Source organism: Numenius arquata, chromosome 11 (assembly GCF_964106895.1).
Source record: "Numenius arquata chromosome 11, bNumArq3.hap1.1, whole genome shotgun sequence".
Lineage (NCBI taxonomy): Eukaryota > Metazoa > Chordata > Aves > Charadriiformes > Scolopacidae > Numenius > Numenius arquata.
The window spans coordinates 24,646,112-24,670,924 of record NC_133586.1 but is presented as its reverse complement, the minus strand read 5'-3'; the positions used below and the strand labels follow the sequence as shown (position 1 = coordinate 24,670,924).

The window sequence follows — 24,813 nt, the reverse complement described above, 5'->3', positions numbered from 1 at the left end:
CACTGCACATAGTAAACGCACCTGAGATTCTAGGAAATGGAGATTCCCAAACATGACCCTTGCAAAGAACACACTGAATACACTGCTGTGGTTACCTATTAACTCCATTCCTCTCTGTTTGCACAGAGAGACAGCAGCAGGAAGCACACTGATATTACAGAGAGCAGAAAGGCCAGCAATTGCTATAACACGTACTGCTTACACTCCTGCCAAAGATTTAATTGGTGCCTGTATACTGTCCTGCCAATCTGCATGGTGGGGCATTTGCCCTAAGAGAGCAGGCAAGAAGATTCAGAATATCCAATTCTTCAGCTTACATTCAAGAAGTTTTGTCCAGCAACTGTCAAACATCAGGAAGCCCCACTGGCTGGAGCAGGCGCTTTCAGTGCCCTGGCCTCAGGGAACACATTCATCTTCCCCAGCACACAGTCAGGTAAAATCAGGAAGCTGAGATCACTGCAATGCAAAGCAGAGTGGGGATGGTCATGGCAAAGCACCTCTCTCCAGCAGGAGAGAAGTGGCAGCCAGGAGCACCCTCTCCCCTGCACAGCCAGATGGAAACCACCCCAGTCTTCCCTGCCCTTCAGTTACAGAGCAGCACAACAGAGCTGGGCAAGCCAGCTGCGCTTTGCAGTGCTTGAGAAAAACAAGTGGACCTGTGCTGGCTGCTGTGCACTCTAGGGCATGATCTGGGTAGCTCAGGATTAGCTACAGAAACAGAAAACAGAAAAGAGGAGAAAAAAATGTCCTCAAGCAAAGCAATCAAATAAGAGGGGTAAGGACAGGAAGGTTCAGACTTTTCAGCTTGGCCACCATCCCTTCTGCCATGGGTAAAGTCCTCCTTCCTATTCCCCTCACACCATCATCTGCCCCGCTCAGTGTTTGACCCACCGGGACTGTGGACGAACAGGCGTGGAAGACAGCTAATGTCCTTGGTGGGTGCCCAGGACAGGAACAACCATCCCCTGACCCCTTCTGTCTGCTCTCTCCTACCCCTGTCCCCCAACATTAAAGTGCTGTTCTAACCTGAAAAGCAGATTTGCCCCTTCTCTGCTCAGCAGTGCTGTTGTCTCTCTGTGCCCAGGCTTAGGACAGGCTGCTTTTAAAAGGAAGACTCAACCAGTCCTCACTCTGCAGAGCTGACACTGGTCCCTTCTGGGTCACGCAGTGTCAACAGAGGGGGAAAAGATCAGTAAGTACACTACAAAGAGCAGGGTCACTTGTGCAACCCCCCTCCATCCTCAAATTCAGCCTGTGGCCGCATCACAGAATTGCCAGGGATGTTCCCACAATAGGAAGAGGTGTAAGGCAGCAGAGGCAGCGTAATGCAACCACTCCAGTCCCTGGAGTGGACTTTGTGGCCACACTGTTGAGAGGCAAACCCCTCTGTGCTGCTGTTCTTTGTGCCAGGCAAGTCTGTGGCAGCTGCCAGGGCGTGAAATCAATAAATATGCAACAGCTGAGTTTTGGGTTAAGGCTGATGCGCAGACCCAATGTCAGTGCAGGGTTCCTTTTATTACTTGTCCTGGAACTGAAGGCAATCGATCCATCCCACAAATGTTTCCACCAACCCCAATGCCAGGATTTGAATTTCTTTGAGAGTAGAACCTAGAGCAGTACTGTGAGGCCAGCTCAGAGCAGGTTCTTTGCCTGCTTCCTGTGATATCTCACAGAAGCAGCCTCCCAAGAGCCAAGGACCTCCTAGCACCAAATGTGGAACAGATACATCCCTGTCCCAAAGAGCGTGTGAGCATATGACCTCAATAGAGAGTGAAGACACTCCCGGTAGGTGTGAAGCTAGGACAGTGTGCCGAGGTCTCACTATCTCAGCAACTAAACCACAAACTTGCTCTGTAGTGGGGAGGAGAAGAGAGGCCAGTGCTGCTGAGGAGAAGGCACAGAGGTCCTAGTTTGGAAGCATGTCACACATTAGATGGAGGATGATATGCTGGGCAAATGAGAGGTAGGACTAAAACTTCAGGGACTGCCAGAAGGGGATAGGAAGGCCTGACAGTGCCTTTAAAGCAAAGCCAATTAGTTTTTAAGAATCAGGGGAATGGGAGAGGGAGGTACCATACTAAAAGCAGCTGTCGGGGCGGGAGCCCTGTGCAGAGCACAGGAACGGAGATGAGCAGAGCCAGGCTCCAAATACTCAGAGCAGGTAAAAGCATGTGTGGGAAGAGAGGTCATGGGAAAGGGATAGCACCTTCAGATGGACAGAGAACTACCCCTCCAAAACCTCTGCAAAACATCTCACCATGGTGGTACACAGGGTTGTGGAAGAGATCCAGTTACAGTTTTGGGGCTCCTTTCTGAGTTTGGAGACTTTGGGATGCATGACATTCTTTTCTTCCTAAGTCATTTTTCTGCAACTGGTATGTGCCACAGATCCTTACCAGTGCCTGATCCATGAACTATAAGGGGGACCTGGCAAATTCATGGCTGTAGGTATCTAATGTGCTGTCCCAGATGAACTGCCTGCAGCCTCAGCCCTCACCCCAGCCCACCTCCCCCATGGCAAAGCTTTTGAACCTAAACTGGATGAATGAGATTTCAGCTCATGTCTCAATGAGTGCTTCAACCTAATCTTTTGCAACCACAGCAGGCTAAGGTCTGTAAAGAAAGATTTTTATTTTTTTTAAAGCAGCCAACATCACTGGAAAAAACACACAAAATTTCAGGAACATAAAGCTCCTTCCACCTCTAAGTTTGCACACAGCATCAGCTGAAGCAGCACAGCATCTGACCGTAACTTGTTAGCCACTATAACTCAGTCAAGTTTGATTAAATGCTCATTCCCTGAATCTCTTAGGAGCCCCAACTTGCAAAGTTTGATTGTTGTAGTTGAAGACCCAACCGCTTCTCCTTTCAGTTCTCAAATTCCCTGGTCCCAGTTCTCAAATTCAGTCCCAGGTGCATTGGCCAAGATTATGTCCATCATCTCCTTTAAAACAACAAACAGACAAACAAAGGAGATGCTGTCCTTCACACCCCCCTCCAATAAGTGCCTTCAGCAGCTAAAACCAAATCCCAAATATCGGAGACTTATAATGACATCGTGAGAGTTAGCAAGGCAGAAGCTCCCCTGGTGATTATAACAACACCGGTGCTTGAGAAGAGTCTTAGCTTCCAGGCATCTGGAATTGCTCTTGCAAGATCCATTGTCAAATGAGCTTTTTCCTTTGTTTAAAAATGTCAGCCTGAAGACCCCTGCCAGAGTGGTGGTATAGCCTGCTTGGGTTCACTCTGGCTCCCACAAGGCTTCAACAGTTCTCTTTGCCCCTCCTTGTCTCCAGGCTTAATTAGGAAATCATTTATCTTTATTGGCACTCTTTTTCCCCTGCTGCTTTGGCATTATTATTTTTTTTTTGCCTTCATTCCAGAGCAGTGAGCTGTACAGGGAAGACCACAGCCCCATTCATTGTGGGTGGGGAATAATCTACAGCAGGGAGCTCTACAAGGAAGACCCCAGCAATGAATCTGCCCCAACTAGTATGGCCTGAGGGACTACTGTACAGAAACAGGAGAAGAGGGTATCCCTTGGCTCCACTTACAGGCTAACAATAGGGATTCCTGGTGATACTGAAAGTAGGACACTACTCCCAAGGGATGTCATATGGTCAGCCTGTCCCAAATTGAACTGCCAACCCTCTCCAATCTAATGATATGCCTACTTCATCACCCCAGCAATGTCCCTTGGTAAAAGAGCACACAAAGAGACGAGTTTGTAAGGACAGCCACAGCTAGAAGACTGCCAGGCTCCTGGACCCCTTCGGATTCCAGCTCAAGATCTACATGTCTCAGGGCTGAGACATGAGCACAGCCTGAAGTGGGGTAGGTTCTCTACACCTCTGCAAACAGAAACTCCCTTGGCTTTCTCCACAATTGGCATCTGACTATTTGCTAGGACAGTCAGAGAGTCAAAATCCAACCTTAACTTCTTGGGAGCCAGTGGCCTCAATCAGATCTCAGCAGAAAATGGTATCACTTTGGCAGCTCAGAGGGAGAGCCACTCACTGTGCTGTACTCCCACTGCAGCATGCAATTCTTTCTGGGTATTTCTCTAGGTTCCCCATCAACTGTGTTTTATTTAAATTGAGCCAGAGATAAAATTCCAGCCAATAATTTCTTCCACCTTAAAGAGAAGTTTCCTCTTTGTGCAAGCCAGGCTTGCCCCAGCCTGTTACTAATTACAGATGGAACATGCAGTTCAGAAAGGAGGAATCAGAATTGTTCCCCTCCCTCCAGCAAATACCCATTGAAAAAAAAAAATGCCTCCTTCACCTGATGGCACCAGAATTTTTGCTGGTAAGTTTAAAAAACAGGAGGGAAGATGATTGATGGAAAAGCCAAAAAGCTGACATGCAGTTAACTGCTCTTCTCCTCCTTACAACATATACTTCCCTTAATTTCAAAGAGATCTCCTACTCTAGGAAGGCCAGTGGGATCAGATGAAAACTGGATCACATAAAAAAAAGGGCTTCAGTCACGCTTTCTACTTAGAGATCTCAAGGGTCTTTAAACACACAAGGAGTCAGGCACAGAGCAGTTAAGGAATGACTCACGGAGGGCAACCATGTTCTTCTTGCCTCCCCTCCTAATCCTCTGCATGTTGTCTAAGGACCGCAGAGTTGCAGACAAAGAGTCCAACACAAAGCTGTGCCCAGCCCTGCCAGGGACTCACAGGGCCACGGGAAACACAATGGACAACACCTCTACATCCTGGCAGGACTCAGTTTGGCTCCAGCATAAAACTCTATTAGGTCTTTGTATCAAACTTTTAAAGAAATGATGCTGTGCACCTGGCCAGGTGCTGCATAGTCTGGGAAGCTTTTTGCCTTGTGTACTTTCTCTATGAAAGTCCCTTCCCAGTGCTCTATTTCTAGCCCTCTGGAAACCCCACTCTACTCTGAACTGAAAGGAAGAGCAGAGGATTATCTGTAGAGCAATGTCATCTCTAAGAGGAGCCAGATATGGGGTATAAACCCCATTATTCTTGATTTAATCATCATAGAGTTAGACATCATTTCTGAGCTTTACATGTTAGGGTGCTTGTCTTTCCCCTCCTAAACTGCTGGAAGTAATGATGTATACCCATATACCACGTCCAGTTTTGGGTCTCTCTACTGAACTCAGCCCCACTAGCTACTTAATGCAGGTATGTAAGGTCATGAGGGCTCCCTTGATCCTCAGCCTCCATGCACAGAACAATTTTTGATGTTTATTGCATGCAGTCAAGACCAGAAGGAGGCAGGCCTAATGTCAGACAGCACTCTGCCCTCCAGGTGTTTTCAAGCCCTGAGACCTAGCAAACCCAGTGGAGAGGAGAGCCTGAAAGCTGAGGATGCCAGACTGGGTGTCCACAGACCCATCCAGATCTGCTTGGAGAAGTGTTCCTGAACTGCCACCTGCTCAACAAGGGGCAAATGGTCAACAAGCGGTTACCGTCTCAGAGATGTCCCAGCTCGACAGCTGCTTGAGTCTAGCCTCCGTAGCCAGGTCCTGGGCCCAGACTCCACTTAATTGCATGTTTTAATGGCAGCAGGGAGCAGAAGCAGGATGGGAAGCGGAAGCAATTCCAGGGGCAGATCAGTGGGGGATGCTTTGGGCTCACACCTTTGCTGCTGAAGGAGCCTCAGACACTGTAGGAGGCAGGTGCTCAGCTTTCTTTAAAATGTTTATCCTTGGGCTTATTTTGCCAGCAGGAAGCACTTCTAGCACGCACATGTCTTTGGCCTGTCACTGGCAGGCTGTGAGCCAACGTGTTGCCATGGAAACTGGTAAATGCAAAATTATGACTTGACAGTAGTGTCCTGAGGAAAGAGGATCAACCTTCTTCCATATGTTTATGTCCCTGACCCAGGGAGTGTGTGCTCCCCCTGCACCGCTGTGGGTGGGATGCCATCCTGTCACAGCTTCGTGCTGGACACGGGGTGCCAGGAGGCAAGGAAGGACTATGATCTCTGAGAGCACAGCAGGGAAATGCTGCAAGAGACACTTTTCACCATTGCCAGGATCCCTCCCCAGAGAGTTTTGCTGGGTGTTTGTTCTGGGGCTGATTGCTCTCTAGCTCTAAGGGAAATAGCTCCCCAAGATCCCTGCAAGACCCCAGCGCCAGTGCGCCAGGGGTCCCAGGAGCTGCCTGCCCGCAAGGATGCAGTGTCCACATGCAGCATCCACAAGGACTGTCAGGCTTCCCACGCCTGGCTGTGGTGGGTGGCACCGACATTCCTGCAGGGCAACCCAGCTCCAGTACCCATCAGTAAACAACTGATGCCATGAGGCTGACGAGGACCACAGAAATGCTGAGGGCAACAGAGCAAAGAGGCAGGCCCAGTTCTGCCCTACCTCTGCTGCCTGCACGCCCCGACAGCCCTTCCTGAGCAGACAGCATCCACTAGATACAAGCCAGTTATTCTGGATCCACTGGTGTTTCTAGCCTAAGCCTTCCACTGACCACCTCTCTGGGTCACCCCAACAGCCATGAATCCTACAGTTATTAAAAAGGAGTTCAACCATTTTGGGCGTAACTTTGAAATCAAAACTAACAGGACTGAAATTAAATTAGAGCAATTGAGAATGACCCATTCGAGCACTAACTGATTTTTCTAACTGATTTTTTAGTGGCTTCTACTTTTAAAAATTGATACTCCATCAAGTCCATAATGAGAAGGGGTGAGCTATTTTTCACACACTCAGACATAATGTATGTTAGCAAAGAATTAGTTCCAGGTTTTCCAAGGGGTTGAGCAGTCGCAAGCTGACTGCTGCCGGCTAGGTCAGGATATATGAATATAAATATAGTAATGATTGTGGAATAATTTTAAGATACATCATATGTAAGTATTTGGCCTTGAAAAATATCAACATGGATCCATTTAAATCAATTCCCAGTGAGAACCCCTTAGCTTAGCCACTAGGGTCTATTTCTCCCGGTGTTCTTGCACTGTCTGAATGAGGCAGTCCCTAGGAGGACACTCACTGAGAGCAGCAGCCCAAGAGCTTCTCTGCATGGGGAGTTTGGGGCAGCCGAGATGGAGCTTGCCTTGGGTGCAGCAACGCAAGGTCTTGCATGACACATGTAACTCTGGGTCCTAATTGTGATGTGCTCTTGCATCCTTGCAATCGCCTTAGATGCTTTTGAGTCCACCCAACTTAAGGTGAGAACAGAGTGATTCCTCCCACATTTATGCAGACCCACTGTTGGCTGGTGGGGCGACTGCTGAGTTTGAATAGCTTCTGCATTTAAACACTTAATCACAAAGCAGGATTCACCCCAGGTAATCCGAGCTGACTACAACCAGTCTACATCCAGCAGGGAAAAAGTTATCTCCCCAGGTCACTGGGCACCCATCTCAGATACCCAACAACACAGTTACCCAAGGAGAGCCACATCTACAAACCCAGCATCTATCCTGCATGCACCTTGCTCCTCTCACTTGGCTACTCTTTGAGGAAACTGGGAATCTTCCTCACTATCCCAGGCAAGGCACAAATGGGCTGTGCGTGGTCCTGCGATTCCAAGGAAGCATCTCAGTATCACTCAGCACAGCAGCACTCCTAGCCAGATGGTCCCCCAGACTCTGACACCCAGCATTAGTAAGCAGAGGCAGAGCAGCCCCACAGCATACTTACTTCCCATTCCCATACTTGATGCGGATGTCTTTGCTCTTCTTCAGCTCTTTGCCATCTTTAAACCATTTGTAAGAGGGCTGAGGGTTTCCAGCAGTCGCCTCACATTTCAGTGAAATTTTCTCACCGACGTGAACGTTTGGGCTTTTCAGTTTCTTCAGTTTGGGAGGGACAGCTACAAAAAGAGAAACCAAACAATGTGAAAACTGCCTCTTTCAGAGGCTGCACACAAGTGATGTGAGCCCACCATCCCCCCCCCGCCCCGGGAAAAGCGCTTGCTTGGCGCCCCGGGTTTTACCAGCACACAGGTGGGGAAGGAGCACGGAGTCAGAAATACCCACGTGGGGAACGGAGGGAACCCCTGGTCCCCAGCTCTGGCTGGCTCTTTTCTCTGCTCCCCGTGGCCAGACTCGACTGCTCCATGGCTGCCCTTACTCCTGCGCGGGCAGGACCTGTGTGTCTCCTGCTAGCCCAAGGGTTTGCTCCACTCTCCAGGCTCTCCTGCCAGGCCAGAGCCAGGGATGCAGGAGCTCCAGATCTTCTGAGACTATTTTCCCCTGCATCCTGCCATTGCTAACGATGACTACCAACACCTACATCATTTGCCGCTGCCAACGGGAGAGCTGCCAATCCCACAGCCCTACCAACCACAGCGTTTTGCTGAAGAAGGAGCAGAGGGAGTCACAGGGATCAGTCTCCTGCCCCCCAGCAGTGTGTGCCACAGATGCTCCCTGCCTGCTGCTGAGACAGACGGTCATTCAGCATGACAGCATCAGCAGCAGAGCAACAGCCACTGAGAGGGGCTGCAACGTAAACCTGCACGTATAAAGGATGAGAAAGGGAGGAACAGCTATTCTTCAGGTTGCAGGCAGAAAAATGAAAGAATAAAGCCATTTAAAATTGTCTTAGGACCTGCAATATCAGACTGGCCAGCAGCCCTTCCAGACTGAAGCCTGGCTCTGCATGTGAGCTTCCCTGGGTGTTTCAGAGAGGTGATTTTACCATGCAGTTGGAACACTAGGCAGAGAGGGAGACACTTCTTATCAAACTCTGCCAGGCTTTATATTAAACCTGACAAGAAAGGATTAGCAGGCTTGCAATTTTTCTTTCAGCTGACAACTCTGCATTCTTCTAGCTCCCTTTTGTGTTCTCAGCATTAACCTTAAAAAAGAAAATAGCAAGTTGCTGGTTTTGCCTTAAGAATATTGGTAACAATGGTTTCCACTTGTCTAAGATGTGTTACAGATAAAGTATTTCCTCTGTCTAATATGCACAAGCCGTCTTTTAATTGCCTAATGCATTCTGATCTTGTGATATGGACGAACAATCAGAGGAGGAGGAACTGTATGGGTTTCATTACACCAATCGCTATTTTATAGACCTTTGTATGACTCCACTCGTTCTTCATGCCAAGCTAAGTTATTGTAAGTAGGTTTTATTTAAAGGCTGTTTTCACTGAAAGTGATCTTATACAATATAAAAAGCACAGCAATCATCAGGCATATGCTCCTGTGGTAGAAAGCTCTGAGGACTCGCATATTCCTTTGCTTTATGTGCAAGGGCACGAGAAGCTAAATTGTCCTTAATTGAAAAGATAGAAACATGGACAGAAATAGAACAGTTCAGGGTAAGGTGAATTGGCTGGGCAAAGCTCACAGTGACTGAAAGGCAAACCTAGAGATGTCTGTGACCATGAGAGGAGTGGTGCCTGGCAGTGCGGTGTGGGTGATGGAGCAGGTCTGGTCCCAAGCACACCAGACCTTCTGCTGACTCTCAGCTGCACCAGGGCCAGGGCACAGGAGCAAACTTCAGATCCAGGAGTGCAAAGGAAGCATGTTTACTGCACCAAGGAAAAAAAAAATAAACCCCACCTTCTTTCTTCCTGACTGTTATTTTTGTACACCCAAGCCTGCTGCAGGCTCCCGAGAAACCTGTGCCACAGGCAGCAGGACAGGGAGGGCTGCACATGTGCTAATGGGGCAGGGACAGCACAAAAAATGGCTTGGATGGCTGCAGGCAACTGCTTCGGGCTGCACACTGACGTCTTGCACTGCTTCCAGGTCACTGTGCTTTGGCAGAGACACAGAGACTGCTGAACAAAACCAGCTGCAACTTTCCACAAATTTCAGGAGTTCTGTGAAAATCCAAGGTGTCCTGGGTTTTGTGAAGCCAGTATCACTGATCCTTGCCTGGAAATGGGTCACCCAGAAGAGCAGGAAGGCAATGAATGGGGAAGAGAACTTGTCTCTTCTCAGAACCCTGTGCACAGAGCTGGGAAGGTAAACAGGCTTTGCTTTTATAGGGGTCATTTTGGGGAATAGAGAAATAGACTCTGTCAAATATTTATTCTGTCTGAATGTGTGTGTCAGTTCCTATTGTACACTGAGGTCACCCTGTACCATGCCAACAGTATATATATGCCTTAGATACTGGGAAGGTCCTGACCTTGGCATTGATGCATCTGCGTCATATTATTTTCAGGCTTGTGGTCTACAGAACTATGAAGCAGGCAGCACGGCCTGGGAGAAAGATGTGTCAGCCCTGCCCCTTGCCACAGAAAATCCTGGCAAGAGCAGAGCAAAGCCCAGAAACCTGAAGATCATTGAAGGAGAGGGCCAAGGACAAGCAAGAAACCTTCCAACATCTCTATTCCCTGGTTCCTCCCCTCCCATGTGAATCACAAGTCACCCAAACCCATGCACCTCTTGCACCTTGTGCTCTTGGCCTCCAGTGATAAATTATATGATATTCATAAGTAGGCAGGTCCAAAGAGACATGTGCCAAGTGCAGCAGAGATGGAGCTGAAGCTTACACAGGGCAGGGGCTCTGCCTGCATCACACCACTCCAGCAGAGAGCCCTGCCCAGAAAAAGGGAAGAAAATATGCTTCCTCCCCGTGTTCTCCCCAGGGCTGCTCTGAGCTACAAAGTCTCTCTTCATAATTCATGCATCTTTTGGGAAAACACAGAAATCCTCATTGAGAGCCATTAACTGCTGATGAGTCTGCTTAATGCCAGCCAAAGGCCTTCCACTGGTTTTCATTCGTATTGTTTAAATTGCAGCCTTTATTCCTAGCCTGAATTTATCTAACTTTGGCTTCCAGCCAAGATATCTCTCTGCCTTTCTCTGGTAAATTTGAATCCCATCTAGCAACAAGAAACCTCTTCCCTTTTTAGGTACTTGCAAACTATGAATGAATCACCTTTCAACCCTCTCCAGCAGTAAACTCAAGTAGCTTGAGAGACCAAGGCAGCACACAGAGTGCTAATACTGGAGTACATCAAAGACAAAGTTTTACATTTTGGTTCATTTTCAGCTTCTACATCAACCCATTTCCTATCTCTCCCATGTCCAAATCACAGAGTTGCAGCTCTGAAAGTTGGAGCTTGGGTCAAGCAGACATGAGGATTTTAAAAGTGCCCTCTTTCTTTAGTGCTCTCAGCATTTGGGGTCATTTTAATCTCCTCTCTGTTTGGTACTTTTTCAAACACGTTGGGAAAATAAAGTCACAAGCTTCATACATATCAAGATAACATACTATGCTTGGCAAACAGTCTGAGATGTATGCCAGGTGGGTTCCAGGCCCAATTTCCCTATGTTTCCACCAGCTTCTGGCTTCCCAGCCTCCTCCGCACAGGTTACTGCTGCTCAGATGTGGCCAGAACAGCTTTTGTCAAAGCCAAAACACCGAACCAGGGCCACCCAAGTCACCCCATCATCCTGGCACAGGCTGAGTTGAAGCTGCTGTTTCAGCTCCTCATCATCTGAATCTCATGGCCCTGGTCTGCCAGCTCGTGGCCTCCTCCACAGCTAGATTAGCAACACACACCGCTTAGCCACTACAATTTTCTGACCTGTTTCAAGAGTCACGTTTCACTAAGAGGCCTTTGCAGGAGAGGTCTGCCCTCTGACATCAGTTGTCTACTGCCAAGCTACCACCTTCTTTTGGAGAGGAGAGGGTTACAAAACTCTGAAAAACTTATGCCATATGAGTTGCTTGACCATCCACCATAATCATAGAATCATAGAATTGTTTAGGTTGGAAAAGACCCTTAAGAACATCAAGTCCAACCGTATAACAGGACTTATATATACACACTGCTTTAATCAATTCACTTCTGATTACATTTGATATTACATTGAAGTACCTTGATGATAACACCACTTCTTTTACTTCTGGTACCTGGAGTATGCCTGAAAATACCTTAGAGCCTCAACTCAAAACATCATTAATCACAAACGGGCAGAGTGCCCAAATGGAGTCCAACAATAGCGCAGTAACAAAACCACTTCCCACCCACAAAGCATCATACATAAACAACCCCTCGGCAGCCTAAAGCAGAAGCAAGTCATCCTGGGAAAGGTAATCAGTGAACTCTATAACAGCCAACACTAGCCACAAACACTGCTTCAAGAGCTGTGTCTTGCTCAGTGGGAGATCCTCCAGAGAAGACAATCTACAGACACATCTGGATCACGAGTAGATGTGACTTATCTTCCTGGCCTCCTCCAGAGGATGCAGTGCCAACCACTAGAGGCTCCCCCACACTACCTGGCACGTGGCGGATGGCAAAATGTTTAGGTTGGTGGATCTGGAGAAGTCAGAGGGCAGGATCCTTCTGTGTCTCTCTCAGCAGCTGAGGAATAAGGTAACTTAGCTCCTATGGCCACAGAAAAGGGAGGTTGAAAAATGCTTTCTCATAGGAATGTGGGAGATGGGAGGAGAGTTAGTACCTACAGACTCACAGGTGGTGCCTTGACATGCCTACACCAGAGCATTGACTTTCAGCACACTCTATCCACCCGACTAACCCTCAGGTCAGGACACAACTCCTCTGCACAGGTGCTCTCTTGGAAATGGGCTATGTTTCTCAGACTCCCCAAGCCATCGGCCCCAAGACAGCCCTTCCACACAGGTGCCAGGGCTTCCAGCCTCCGGGCTACTGTATTGGGGTGGAAAAGCTGTAGGTCCAGCAGTGTCTCCAAGGGTCTGCACTCCCAGTTCTCAAAAGGGAAATCTGGACACCCAAAGGATGCTACAGGTCAAGTCCTTGAGGCTTCCAGGCTCCTTGCCATCGAAGTACGAGATCTGGAGGCATGACACCGCCCAAGCCACATCTCAAAGGTTACTATTCCCTAAGGTCCTTCTGGAGAGTCCCCACCACCTTACTGCTCAAAGTCTCACCCACAGGAGTATAGGCCTTCCCTTTGACATAGGGTACCTCAGAAGGGAGAGTTTCAGTGTTCTCCCAGATGGAAAACTGTAGAATTTATATGTCCATGGGAAATGTTTTGCAGCCTCAACTGGCTCCAAATTCAAACATAAATTTTGGCAAAGATGGCAACTCCTTACCAAACAGAATTTTCCCCATTTCTGTTGTTTCTACTACAAGGTGAGGACACATATCCCTGGCACAGGGTATCACCAGTGCAGGTCTGGAGACCAGACGTGTCTTGGTGGGTCAGCATGCTCTGCACTGGGTTAATAAATCTTACTTCTTGGCTAGTGCAGCACTACTGCTTCTGGTATGTTTTCTGCCTCTACTGTTTTTATCAGAGGCAACACTCCTTTGGCCTTTATTTGACAAGGAGACAAAGCTGAATCTCAGCAGCAGCAGATCCTGCCCACCTCAACTGTTTGACCATTTCAATACTGTCAGCAAATGCCAACTTGTCAAAAAGGTACCTGCTCTGAAGAAAGCTCCCTCCAGCCAGAAGGCATGGAAACATGGGGTCCACCTGAAAAAAAAAGCCTTGCTTAACACTTTACATGCTCTAAGTGTTTGTCCTCCTTTTTTCTGGGTTTTTATAGAGTAGGCAAAAACACAGTCACTGCTGTCCACCTAGGCAGGAAGTGGCAGCTGCAGCTGGGACTCCGAGCAGAGTTCAGCTCTTTGGTGGCAGGGTCACAAGAACTTCTCTGAGTCTATGACCTCCTGAAGGTAACAGGGCTGTATTTAACTTAAGTGATATCTGAAACATGGGAGGGAGTGAAAGACCCCAGCTTTATTCAACAGATGCACACAACCTCCACAAACCACACAAAGTCCAGAGCCGTGGGAGAGAACCTTGATGTCAAAGTGACATATTGCCCTATCCCAACCCCTACTGCAACCCACCAGTGGGTAACTACAGGCTCCAAATTGAGAATATAAAATATAATATAGTACCTGTAATATGCGTTAGGCAGCCTATATTTCTAGTTTGTGCAAAAAGGCTGATCGGACTTTCTCACAGCTGTTAACGTGACTGCCTTTGCACACTGCAGCAGCTCACTCAGACCTCTGCGTCCTGGGCAGGGGTACATGGCAAGCAAACCACAATGTCAAATTTAAATTTCCAAGGGGCAGAATTCTGCTGTAGCCACCATCGGGCCTTCTAATTAACACATAGCCATGTTTCTTTTACTAGACCTGTGACGGTAGGGACTCCACTGTGGGAGCCTGGACTAGACAATGTGGCTCACTTTGGGCATTTACACCTCACCTCCACTGCCCATGCTCTATCTGTGCAGTAACTGCAAAGACATAGACTTCAGCAAGGGTTAGTAACCCAAAGCTCTCCCAAGGACATGGGAGATGTACTCCGTGCCTAGCATGCACCCTGCTGCTGTGCCCTTCCTGAAGAGGTACACCAGCAGGAGTCAGAGGCATATCTTTGTGTTCCTGGGAGAGGTCCCACTTTGACAGCTGTAGATAGTAGGTATGACAATGCAGGAGCCATTCCTCCAGGACCTAGAGGGTCTGCTGAGGACGTCCACCCAGCTGACTCACACAGAACAGACAGTAATGTGGAGAGGACCCAGATGACTGGAAGTGTGAAGATGCTGAAAAGACTGGTATCAGCAGACTTGGGGTTGGAATGAAGCTTGGAAATCTTGTTGGAGCCAGAACAGCTGCATTATTCCTCCCAGCATGTCCCATAGCTTCCCTACCATGCAAGTTCTTTTCCCTTAACCAGGTTCCTGTAGCCCTCTATCTCAGGGAGGAGAAATTACTACAATGGCAATCCACAGCAATATATACATATATATATATATTTTTAAAACTCAGAGTTACAAAAATCAGTATTTTCATGACTATTCCCATCAGCCAAAGAAAATTGACTGGAAAGTCACCAGCAGGTTTGCTGAACTAGGTTTGCTCTCTATAGGATCCCTCTGGCAGATCAAACCACAGGAAAAGGTGCCACAAAGCCAGCAAGTTCACCCTCCTCTTACAAATACTGATTCCACTTACTTAAAAGAGCAACTGATAAATTCCTCCTCCTCTGTCTTCCTCTTTCCCACATTTAATATTTAGTTATTCTTTTTTCAAGTGAAAGTTTTGAAATTGGTGTACGATTTGGTTCAGAGCCTTAGGCTGAAATCTCAGCTCCATTCAAATCAGTGAGCATTTGGCCACTGGGCAAGGATGTCTTGCCAACACCCAATCTTTTCACTCAAATTGTTAAGACAGCTGGGGTATGCTTTTATCACAGGTTGGGCAGAAATGCTGGAGGTGCCTATGCACTTGGCCACCCAAACGCCTACCTGAATAGCACAACAGCTACAAGTAAATCACAAATATCCAATATTAAAATCCATAGCTGAAGTGCTTGGATTTGCCAAACCTAGTACTCTATGAACACTAGCTGGTTTGCAAACAATGTAATTGGAGTAGAATTGCTATTGTGTTTGTTTGTTTTGAATATTTTTGGCCAGGAAGTTGTCCTGGAGGTATAGTTGAGCATAAGTGGTCTGGTGGAAAAATGTCATTCATTCTGTTCCTATTAAAACCAAAAACAATAGCCACACAAAGACAGCAGCGACAATTTCTGCTCTTCATGCCTCTAACAATGTGTTTTCAGCCCTAAAGGCAACATCTTGTTTGTACCCAATTGATTCTGGGATCATATTTTATATAATCAAATATATCTTTGAACAAAGATATATTTTATGAACTGCTCCATTTCCAGATGACCTTGGAAACAGCAATTCATAAAATATAGCTTTATCTCTATCTTCACAATCAGCTAGAAAAATGGCCCACCCATATTCTGTGGACTGCCAGTCAAGACCCAGCCAACAAACAAATTACCCAGAGCATCCAAAACTTTAAAATACATTAATTCTTTGTTTCAGCCACTGAACACTAAGCACAAATTAATTGCCCTAGTACCCTGGTAAAGACCTGGGTGGCATCCAACATCTTTCAATCGCCAAAGGAAAGTGTAACACTCACCCCAGGAGACAAAACAATCTAAGTTAGCAAAAAAGACTTGTTTCATTAAATGTTTGTTATGAAATCTGTACATGAAACCATATATAGACCCCTTGCAGTCATGGCAAAGCTAAAGGCTATGTTAGCCTATTAAACAGGCTTCCCTGTTTCAGGATACAGGGAAGGATGTGCTAATGTAAAATGGCCATTAGTGGAATATCACTGGTTCTAGAAAAGGATGAAAAAAATCTATTTAATGTTTTACAGCTCTCCCAACCACAGGAGTGTTTCCTTAAAACATGGTGGGGGAAAGCTCAGTTAAAGAGGAGTTGAAATTCTTTTAACGGAGACTGCCTGCACTGCCTGCACTCTCCCAGTGACAAGGGGTCAGAAGACACACCATCATGAGCCGGAGGGAGCATCGCAGCTAAACTTGCAAAACCAAAAGCCACTGCAATGCCATGGGTTCAGGACAACCCCAAACACCACCCACCAAGTTCTTCAGATAAATCAGCAAGAAGGGCCACTACACACAGATAAATGTGGCCCAGTCTCTGAGTGAGGCCAAGGTTTAACAAGTAAACCTTTCTCTCTCTGCCCAGCCCTGTCTTGGCCCATCAAATTAGGTGCAAAAGTGAAGGGTCAGTGACGCACTCTTACCTTTAGATAGAACAGCACTTCCGGACATCTTACATGAGCCAGCAGTGTGCCCAGGTGGCCAAGAAGGCCAACGGCATCCTGGCCTGTATCAGGAATAGCGTGGCCAGCAGGAGTAGGGCAGTGACGGTGCCTCTGTACTCGGCACGGGTGAGGCCTCACCTCGAGTGCTGTGTCCAGTTCTGGGCCCCTCACTACAGGAAGGACATTGAGCTGCTGGAGCGTGTCCAGAGGAGAGCCACCAAGCTGGTAGGGGGTCTAGAGAACAAGTCATATGAGGAGAGGCTGAGGGAACCGGGCATGTTTAGTTTGGAGAAGAGGAGGCTGAGGGGAGACCTCATTGCCCTCTACAACTACCTGAAAGGAGGTTGTACAGAGGTGGGTGTTGGCCTCTGCTCCCAAGGGAATAATGACAGGACCAGAGGAAATGGTCTGAAGTTGCGGCAAGGGAGGTTTAGATTAGATATTAGGAAGAATTACTTTCCTGAGAGAGTGGTCAGGCACTGGAACAGCCTGCCCAGGGAGGTGGTGGAGTCACCATCCCTGGAGGTGTTTAAGAAACATGTAGACATGGCACTTCAGGGCATGCTCTAGTGCCCAAGATTGTTGGTTTGCGTCTGTTTGTGGGTGGGTGTGGTGTGTGGTTGTGAGTGGGTGTTTGGTTTGGGTTTGGTGTTGGTTTTTTTGGTTTGGTTTTTTGGTTTTTTTTTGTTGGTTGGACTCGATGATCTCAAAGGTCCCTTCCAACCAAGAAGATTCTGTGATTCTGTGATCTCTTTCCTCCTCTCTCAGTATCTTATATTTAAATAGAATGACGACCCCAGAGGCATTAAGTTACTGAGATGTCAGGTCTGAGGTCAGGAAGACCATAAAGACAGAGTGCGGTCTGCACTGCACTGTGGAGGAACTGTTCAAACCCAGCCCTCACCAGCAAAATCCCAGCGCAGAATCTGCCCCGGCAGACTTACAGGTGAGGGTCAGTTTTAACAAGTGTTTTTAAGCATGCTTAACATCGGCAAGTAGGGAAAAATCAGCAAAACCTGGGGTCAGTTACAAAGATGTTAATTCAGGTCAGGAAGAAGTCAGGTGAAGGTCAGATGCAGCAGCCCAGTTTGTAACATTTTTTGGATATTTTTACCTCCCAGGAAGTCCAGGGGATGTCCCGATGTTTCATACATGACCAGGTGGAAACACTCCACAAAGCGGGCATTCAAACAAAAAAGCACTTTAATGTCTGGACAAATAAATTGGCTTAGCAGTCTCTAACATTGAGGTGAGGGAATTTTTAACTTTTAACCTATAAAATCATATTTGCTAGCATTCCGTGACAAAACCCAACCACTTGTAGTCTTAATTACAACATTTTTTTTCCATGTCTCTGCTTACTTTGAAAGTTCACCAGTGTCTCTGGTAGGGTTTTGACAAATCCACCAGAGGGTATTTCCAAAACAGAAAGCCGTGTTTTTATCGGGATCTCCCCACAAGAGACCCTGGGGCTTGCATTAAAGTCTTGTTTGTTCTCTGTAATGTTATATTAGAAAGATTAAAAGTTTTTTTCTGTTAGTTCAAGAAATGCTTTAAAGCACTGGTACCAAAAGAACCTCAGACAGTGACCGCAGGTCTGTTTTTCATCCAAACACAGGAAACGGAAAGAAAATAAAGATCATCCCTGAGACAGCCAGATACGTACACGCCCAAACACCACCAAGTGTGGACAGAATTGCCACCCTACACTACATATTCTCCCAGCACCCAGGATGCCCTGTGTCTCTGTGACAGCTGGCCAGGCCGAGCTCTGCTCGCTCCCGAACGTTGACCTCTCCGTTGGGATCAGCGGGACCCTCTGCGCAGGAGAACGCAGTGTGGGGAGAGGGGCCGGCAGCGCCCAGCACTGGCCAAGCCAGGGCAGTGCTCAAGCCCCGCGGAGAAGGGGCCACCCTCCTCCCTGGGCTGCAGGGAAGCAGCAAGCTGTAAATTCCATTTGGGACTCTGGGCACTGCCCAGTGGAGACACTAACACAGCGTGTCTCCTGCCTTGTCCAGAGTGCGGCTTCCCAGCATTGTTCTGAATAGCTCTGGACCCCCACTGAAGCGCAGCGATGGGTGGCTCACACTGAAATGTCCCCCAACCAGGCTGATTTACAGCTGCCAGGAGTCTCAAGGATGTCAGCTCTTCCTGATTAATTTTTTTATCCTTATTTTCCCTTGTTTTATATTTGAATATTGCTTATTGCAATATTCTTCAGAACTATTCTCTGGAAAGCCATACTGGCTAATTTTTGGCTTGTAAATTGCTCATGAGCAGTTTGTGGCTTGTGTTTAAAAAAAAAAAATAATCAAGCAACTCTGGCTCATTTTGGTTGGATAAAGAGATTTTGTGGCCTCCATCAATTCTAGTGCCTGACAGCAGTGACAGAGCTCTGATTATCACAAACATACAGTTGCAATTTTAAAATTTGCTTCCTGTGACTCTTCGTTAAAATTTAATCAACAGTTACTGCTTCCACAAACATTTCCAGCAGAAAGTTCACTTTTATAGAGTATTCACGGGCAACAAATAAGAAGGAAGGTAAAGCAGATTTGAATTTTTGAAGCGAGCAACCCTTGCTGGTTGTCCAGCTGCTCCACTGAAGGATTTAGGGAAGAGAGCAAAGGAAGGTGTGACACAAATCATTTCTAGGAGATACTGCTGAATGCAAGCAACCAAAACCAAAGATGAATGATGCAGCAGAGGAATGTGGGTGAAGAAAAGACAATGTGCAACATAGCGGGGGCCCAAGCAGAAAGACTATTCTGTGTTCAAAACGGGTAGGGGTTTATTGGACCTGCTTTATATCTAGCTGCACATCACTAGGTGGGAACTTTCACCAAACTGGCCAACAGATCCTGCACAACAGAAACAACTTAAGGTGAAAAGCAGAGTTCCGAACAAAGGACGGTTGTTGAACAAAAAGCTATTAATAGTGCTGGGTTTTATCCCAGAAATGTTGCGTAAAGTGGGACAATTCACATCCCTTCTCTGTGCTTCCATTTCCTCTCTCAAAGATCCCACTTAATATATTTGGGGCAGGGACTGTCTCTTGTTATGACTTTGTGCTGTGAATAGCACAAGGGGAACAATGCTGCAGTTGAGACCTCTGGATGCCACCACAAATGCCAATTTTAAGCAGTAGTGACAACAAGCGGAAGGAGTCTGGGATCCAAGGAAGACCTGAGAAAAGACAAGGCACAATGTGGGATTCCTCTTGTATTATAAGCATGAATGGTTCTCATCTCCATACAAGAGTGACAGGGAAAAGCAAAGAAGCAGGAGCTAGACAAGAAAGAAGGCGGCTCCCTGCCCACACACTCCAGCTTAAGCAAAATTCCTCCAGAGCTGCTCCTTCACTTCTGCACACTCACTGCTCCTCACCTTCACCATCACTCCAAGCCATCCTTGAATATTTCCCTGCAGAGGAATGCAACCACCTGGAAACCCAAAAAAGGGATGTTCAGGGGTCTGAGACGCAGTATGAAAAACCTGATAGAAAGAGGGGGGTCTCCTCTGCTGAGGAATATTTTTGTAGGAAACACCCAATCTAAATACCTTGTGCATGTGACTTTCTGATACAACTGTAGAAGGTGCAGTGGTGCTAAGGAGCTGCCCTGGAAAGGCCTGGAGAGACCTTTACCATCTTCAGCACCTACAAAACCAACCTGGAAAGGCCCAAAGACAGGATTCAGGGGGACAGCAAATCACAGGTTTAGAAGAATAAGCTTGGAAGAACCTTTCAGAAATTGAGCAGACCATATCCCGACCCTGAGGTGGGATCAGCCATACAACATCCAGGATCCAGACACACAAAAAACCTAGATGTAGCCCATCTCTCCTTTTGTCTTCCAGTCATTTACACTGCCCCTTCTTTCTGTTTTGTTCTCCTTGACCATGTCAGCTGCCACCAATCACAAGTAACCAAAAATCACTCATGTTTGTCCTTCCCGTCTCAATTCACCTTGGCTGTGAAATGCATAGTTTTTTTCTTTCCTTTGCAAAATCAATGATCTTGAAAACCTTGAACATCACTCTTAAGCCCCAGCATCATCCTCCTTTCATTTCTGGAGATGCTGACTACCTCCCACATCTCAGTGAAGAGCTCCAGGCAGCTTTGTCTTCATGAAATCGAGAGGGCCTGAATCACCCTTTCAGACAGGCACCGGAATATTCGTGCTGCTTTTCTGGGGTTTTTTTGCCAGTTTGGGACGGTGCATCAGGAGCTGCACACAGCTCAGAGATATTTCAATGCTGCTTTGAAGCTACGCCGCTCTCTGGTCACACTCTCCTCCTGGCTGCAGGATGCAGAAGCTGAGCTCCCACTTGTACTCACACTCTGTGAAAGGCTCTTCACCCTCATGCCCTGTCTGCCCCTGCAGTGGCAGTTCCTCTACATAATGGCCAAGCCTGAAACACCAAGAGAAGAAAGCCTTCCTGCTCACCTAGATGCTGCTGTTTGTAGTTACAGGACCCTCGTACACAAACAGAGGATGGATCCATCCTAGATCTGCTTTTATAATGGTGTTTCTGAGCAAGGACCCATGCCAGTAGTTACCTGAGTCTCAACCAAAGCCAGTAGATGACGAAGACTGAACATCACAGTCAAGTGCAGCATACCCTATTATGCTTTTCATCCCGTTTTTCAACTTGCACCCCTCCATTTGTAATTTGGTGGTAAATAAATGTCTGGTCAAAACATCAGATAATTAACCGGGAGCGTCTTTGTGAACATGAACAAAACATAAACTGATACCTCAAATAGGATCACACACCAGCCCTGCCATATGAAAGATATTCCGAAAAGCCTTCCCAGGTAACTACAGATGAACAGATCCAACTTCCCAAGTCCACTCGCAGACTCCCCTTAGCTGCTGTAGGAGCCCCAAGGAAACGCCGCAGAGGTTAACTATGTGCGGCTCACCATGAAGGGCAGCAATTGACAAGACTTTAGCTCCCAACACTGTGCTCTCCTTCACTCCCCTGACAATTTGACACACTGCTGTTTATCCTAATCCATTGTTCATGGTCCTCCCCACCCAGTTTTCAGCTCATGTGATGCTCTCCTGTCCCTACCAACTGGAATTAATTTGGGGTGTTAGGGCTCTATCAAGAGACTTTACAATCTAAATGCTGGCAAAGTATTACCTGCTTTCATGCAGATATTTTGGCCTTTTGTCAGACACCCAGAGTGAACAAGCAAGCCATCACATTTTTTCTGGGGCAGTTGGCTTGTAATTCCTGGCTCCCTCAGTGATCCTCTGAACAACCAGGTTGTTTGAGAGGGAGATCCTGGTCAGCAAGGATTCTTTAAAAACATAAACCTTACTCTTCCAGAACTCCCCTCCACCTCTAATTTGTTATGTAAAGCTGATGCTGCTAAAAAATTTAGCTGAACTTCGGTCAAGAGAAGATGGCTTTTGAAAGACTTCCAATGGTTCATTTGCAATAAATGGCTGAGGAATAAATCATTTCAACCCTGATGAGTCTTCAAGCAGCCAACTCTGTTAGCAGGGCAACTCCAGCAGTGAAGAACAGGGGAAGGCTTTGGTGACGCATGGGGACTCGTGACAGGCACAGAAAGCAGCCAGAAAAGACCACCATGCTGCAGAAAGGCTGACATGTTGGGTTATACCATGCTTCTTGCTAGACAGGGACCTCCACTTCATGGCAGTGAGTATCATTTACTCCTTTTGAATAACTTCCCACTAGGGAAGTCTTCTGCATTATCTCAAGGACAGAGCTGTTTTTCTGCCCTGATACCCAGAGGCTTCATATAAATGTTTCTCCCTTTCTGCCAATCCCGCTATGCTCTTGCCCTCACTGACTGCAGTCACAAAAACTTCCAGGGGGTACTGATGTACCAAGAGAAAACCAGCCGGGAGCAGCTAGGGATCTCTGGGTTTCCACCTTTGGCCTCAACTGAGACATAAAGAAAGAGTACCTCGTTTAAGGGACTTTCTGTACTGGCACAGTGTCCCTTCTTCTTGCAGAGGCCCCAGGTTTCAATCCTCTGGGATGCAAGCTGTTTCCAGGGTCCCCTCCCCAACTCCCAAATACAAAGGTCCTTCCCTACTCCCACACCATCCTTGCAAGAGCCATAGTAATGCTTCACACAGAAAGCACTAGCAGCCTCGCACCAGTGTGACTGGTGGCATGGGACCTCCATCCACCACGAGGAGTCAGGCTTAGGACCACCACCACACCTCCAACAGCAGCTCGGCAGCCACAGTCCACCCATGGACTGTGAGCTGAGTCAGCTCCCCATAGGACTTCCCCAGCATCTCAGGTCTGGCATGGTGGGACTGAGACAGCACTGGAGGAGTGGATTTAAAGAGAAGGCTTCAGGAAGCTTCATGCTGTGGCACATGAGGGCCACAGATGACAGCTAAGGTGGCCAGTCTGATAGCTCTCAGTGAGGACCATATTTGTGGTCTATAAAGCAAAATACCATACCTGCACACAACTCCCGTAGCGTACCGCCCCGGCAGCTCAGCCAGCTCACCTGGAACACCAGCGCGGCGCAGAAGGCCTGCTGACTCAGGGCAATCCATCAAGTTGAGTCCCAGGCTGCTCTGACAGGTTTGGACTCGAGCAGCTAATCCAAGACCAAACCTGAGGAAGGGGGACTGTCAACTCAGGCTGGTCTGCACAGCCTTTCTGTTCAGAGTGGCTTTTCCAGAGGGTACCAAGAACCCCTAAGGTGGGCTCTGCTCTGAAGTGGTCCCCTTTTCTGGGTATACAGGGAGCCTGAGGGCACTAGCCTCCTTCCTGCCACCCCCTCACCTCCTCCATGGTGCTAACTGGAGGCAGCATCAAGAGTCCAAGGCCAGCTCAGAACGGAGCTGCCACAAGAGTCTTTGGCTGCTCAGGCCAAGTGCAGTTGTTCAACCAAGTCCAGCCAGCAGCACAGTAAAAACACAAGCCCTTTTTCTGCAGAATAAGAGGGTTTAAGGCAGGAATCTGGTGCAGAACAGTTCTTTCCCTTTAAATTCACACCCCAGGCCAAGCAAGTTTTGCAAGAGCCTCCCTTTGCAGACAAGCCCCGAGGCTTCAGTGCACAAAAACACTGCTGCTGGGGAAGCACCCAAGCCACTTGGAGGCCAGGGCCCCAAGTATCACATGGAGTGGCATAAGAGATGGGGCAGGCTCAGAGATGCGTGTTCTCCATTAGCATGAGAAGACAGCAAATATGTACAAGATACCCTCAGTGTCTCTTCTGACCTGCAAAAAAGACCACAAAGAGAAAGGGAAAGGAGGAGAGGGCAGATAGATGCCACACACTCAGCTCAGTTGGAAATCATTAATTCGGCATTTTCTCCTTCTCAAAAATTGCGATATTGGATTAAATATAACGAGCTATCCATCTAGAGATGTGTTTGAGGCTTGTTATTATCTTTGATATTAAGGATGTTTAGGCCCCAGAAAGGACACACTGTCTGGATTTGCCCTGCCATGACAAAGGATAAGAGAAATTGGAGATTCCCAGAAAATAAAGCAAGTACAACATCTGGGGCTTTACGGGAAATAGCAGATTATCACAGTTCTGGCAATAAAACCAGAACTGTTGGCAGTGCTTCAGATTACAACTGCTTCTTTTTTCCTTTCTAACCCCCCAAAATGAACAAGACACCTACTTAACCCCGTAAGAAAGCTAGAGCTGTGACTCATGCCATCTCTCTCAAACACTGACTCAAAACATTACCAACGCAAAATGTTACAACACATGAAATGAGCAATGGCCCTGCTAACACAAGGCTTGTTCTTAAAACTGCATGGCCTGCCCACATTTTCTAAATATAGGATAGACAAGGAAACCTCTCCAGAAGTACTAATAATTCAAACAACCAACCCAATACAGAGGTGGTTTTGAAAGCTCTTATCAACGTATTTCCACTGTACAACACTTCTTTGCCACTCCTGCTTTCTCTTCTGCCCATCAGCAGCAGTTAGAATGGATAAGCTCGACCACAGAAAGAAGCAATTCCCTGAAATGCAGCTCAGGAAAGTCCTATAGAACAACAGCAGCATCGCAACTGCTGGTCTGCAGATTCAGGAGGACAGTCTTACACCTGGAAGTTTGCCATTATAAGACCTAGAAGTATTATTGAGAAAAATTAAAGCTTGGGAAGTCTGTGGAAGCTGGGGTCCCTTGCCCTGAGCTGTGCAGCATCTACATCGTCATCAGGAGGACCGATCAGCATCGATGTGCCTGCCTTGACAAATTACCTGAGAGAGAGCAGCCCTGAAGAGCCATAAGGATGCGCTGCAACCAGTACGTAAGGCCTAGGTGCTAG

At 47.3% G+C, this 24,813-nt stretch overlaps 1 protein-coding gene across 1 annotated transcript in view; it reads right to left on the bottom strand.

The window, feature by feature from the left end:
* Positions 1 to 24,813, bottom strand: part of NRG2 (neuregulin 2) — a 174,114-nt gene that overhangs the window by 55,181 nt on the left and 94,120 nt on the right. The window contains exon 2 of the mRNA XM_074155711.1: positions 7,636 to 7,807. Coding sequence (XP_074011812.1) covers positions 7,636 to 7,807 — 172 coding nt within the window. The remainder of the gene's footprint in view (positions 1 to 7,635; positions 7,808 to 24,813) is intronic.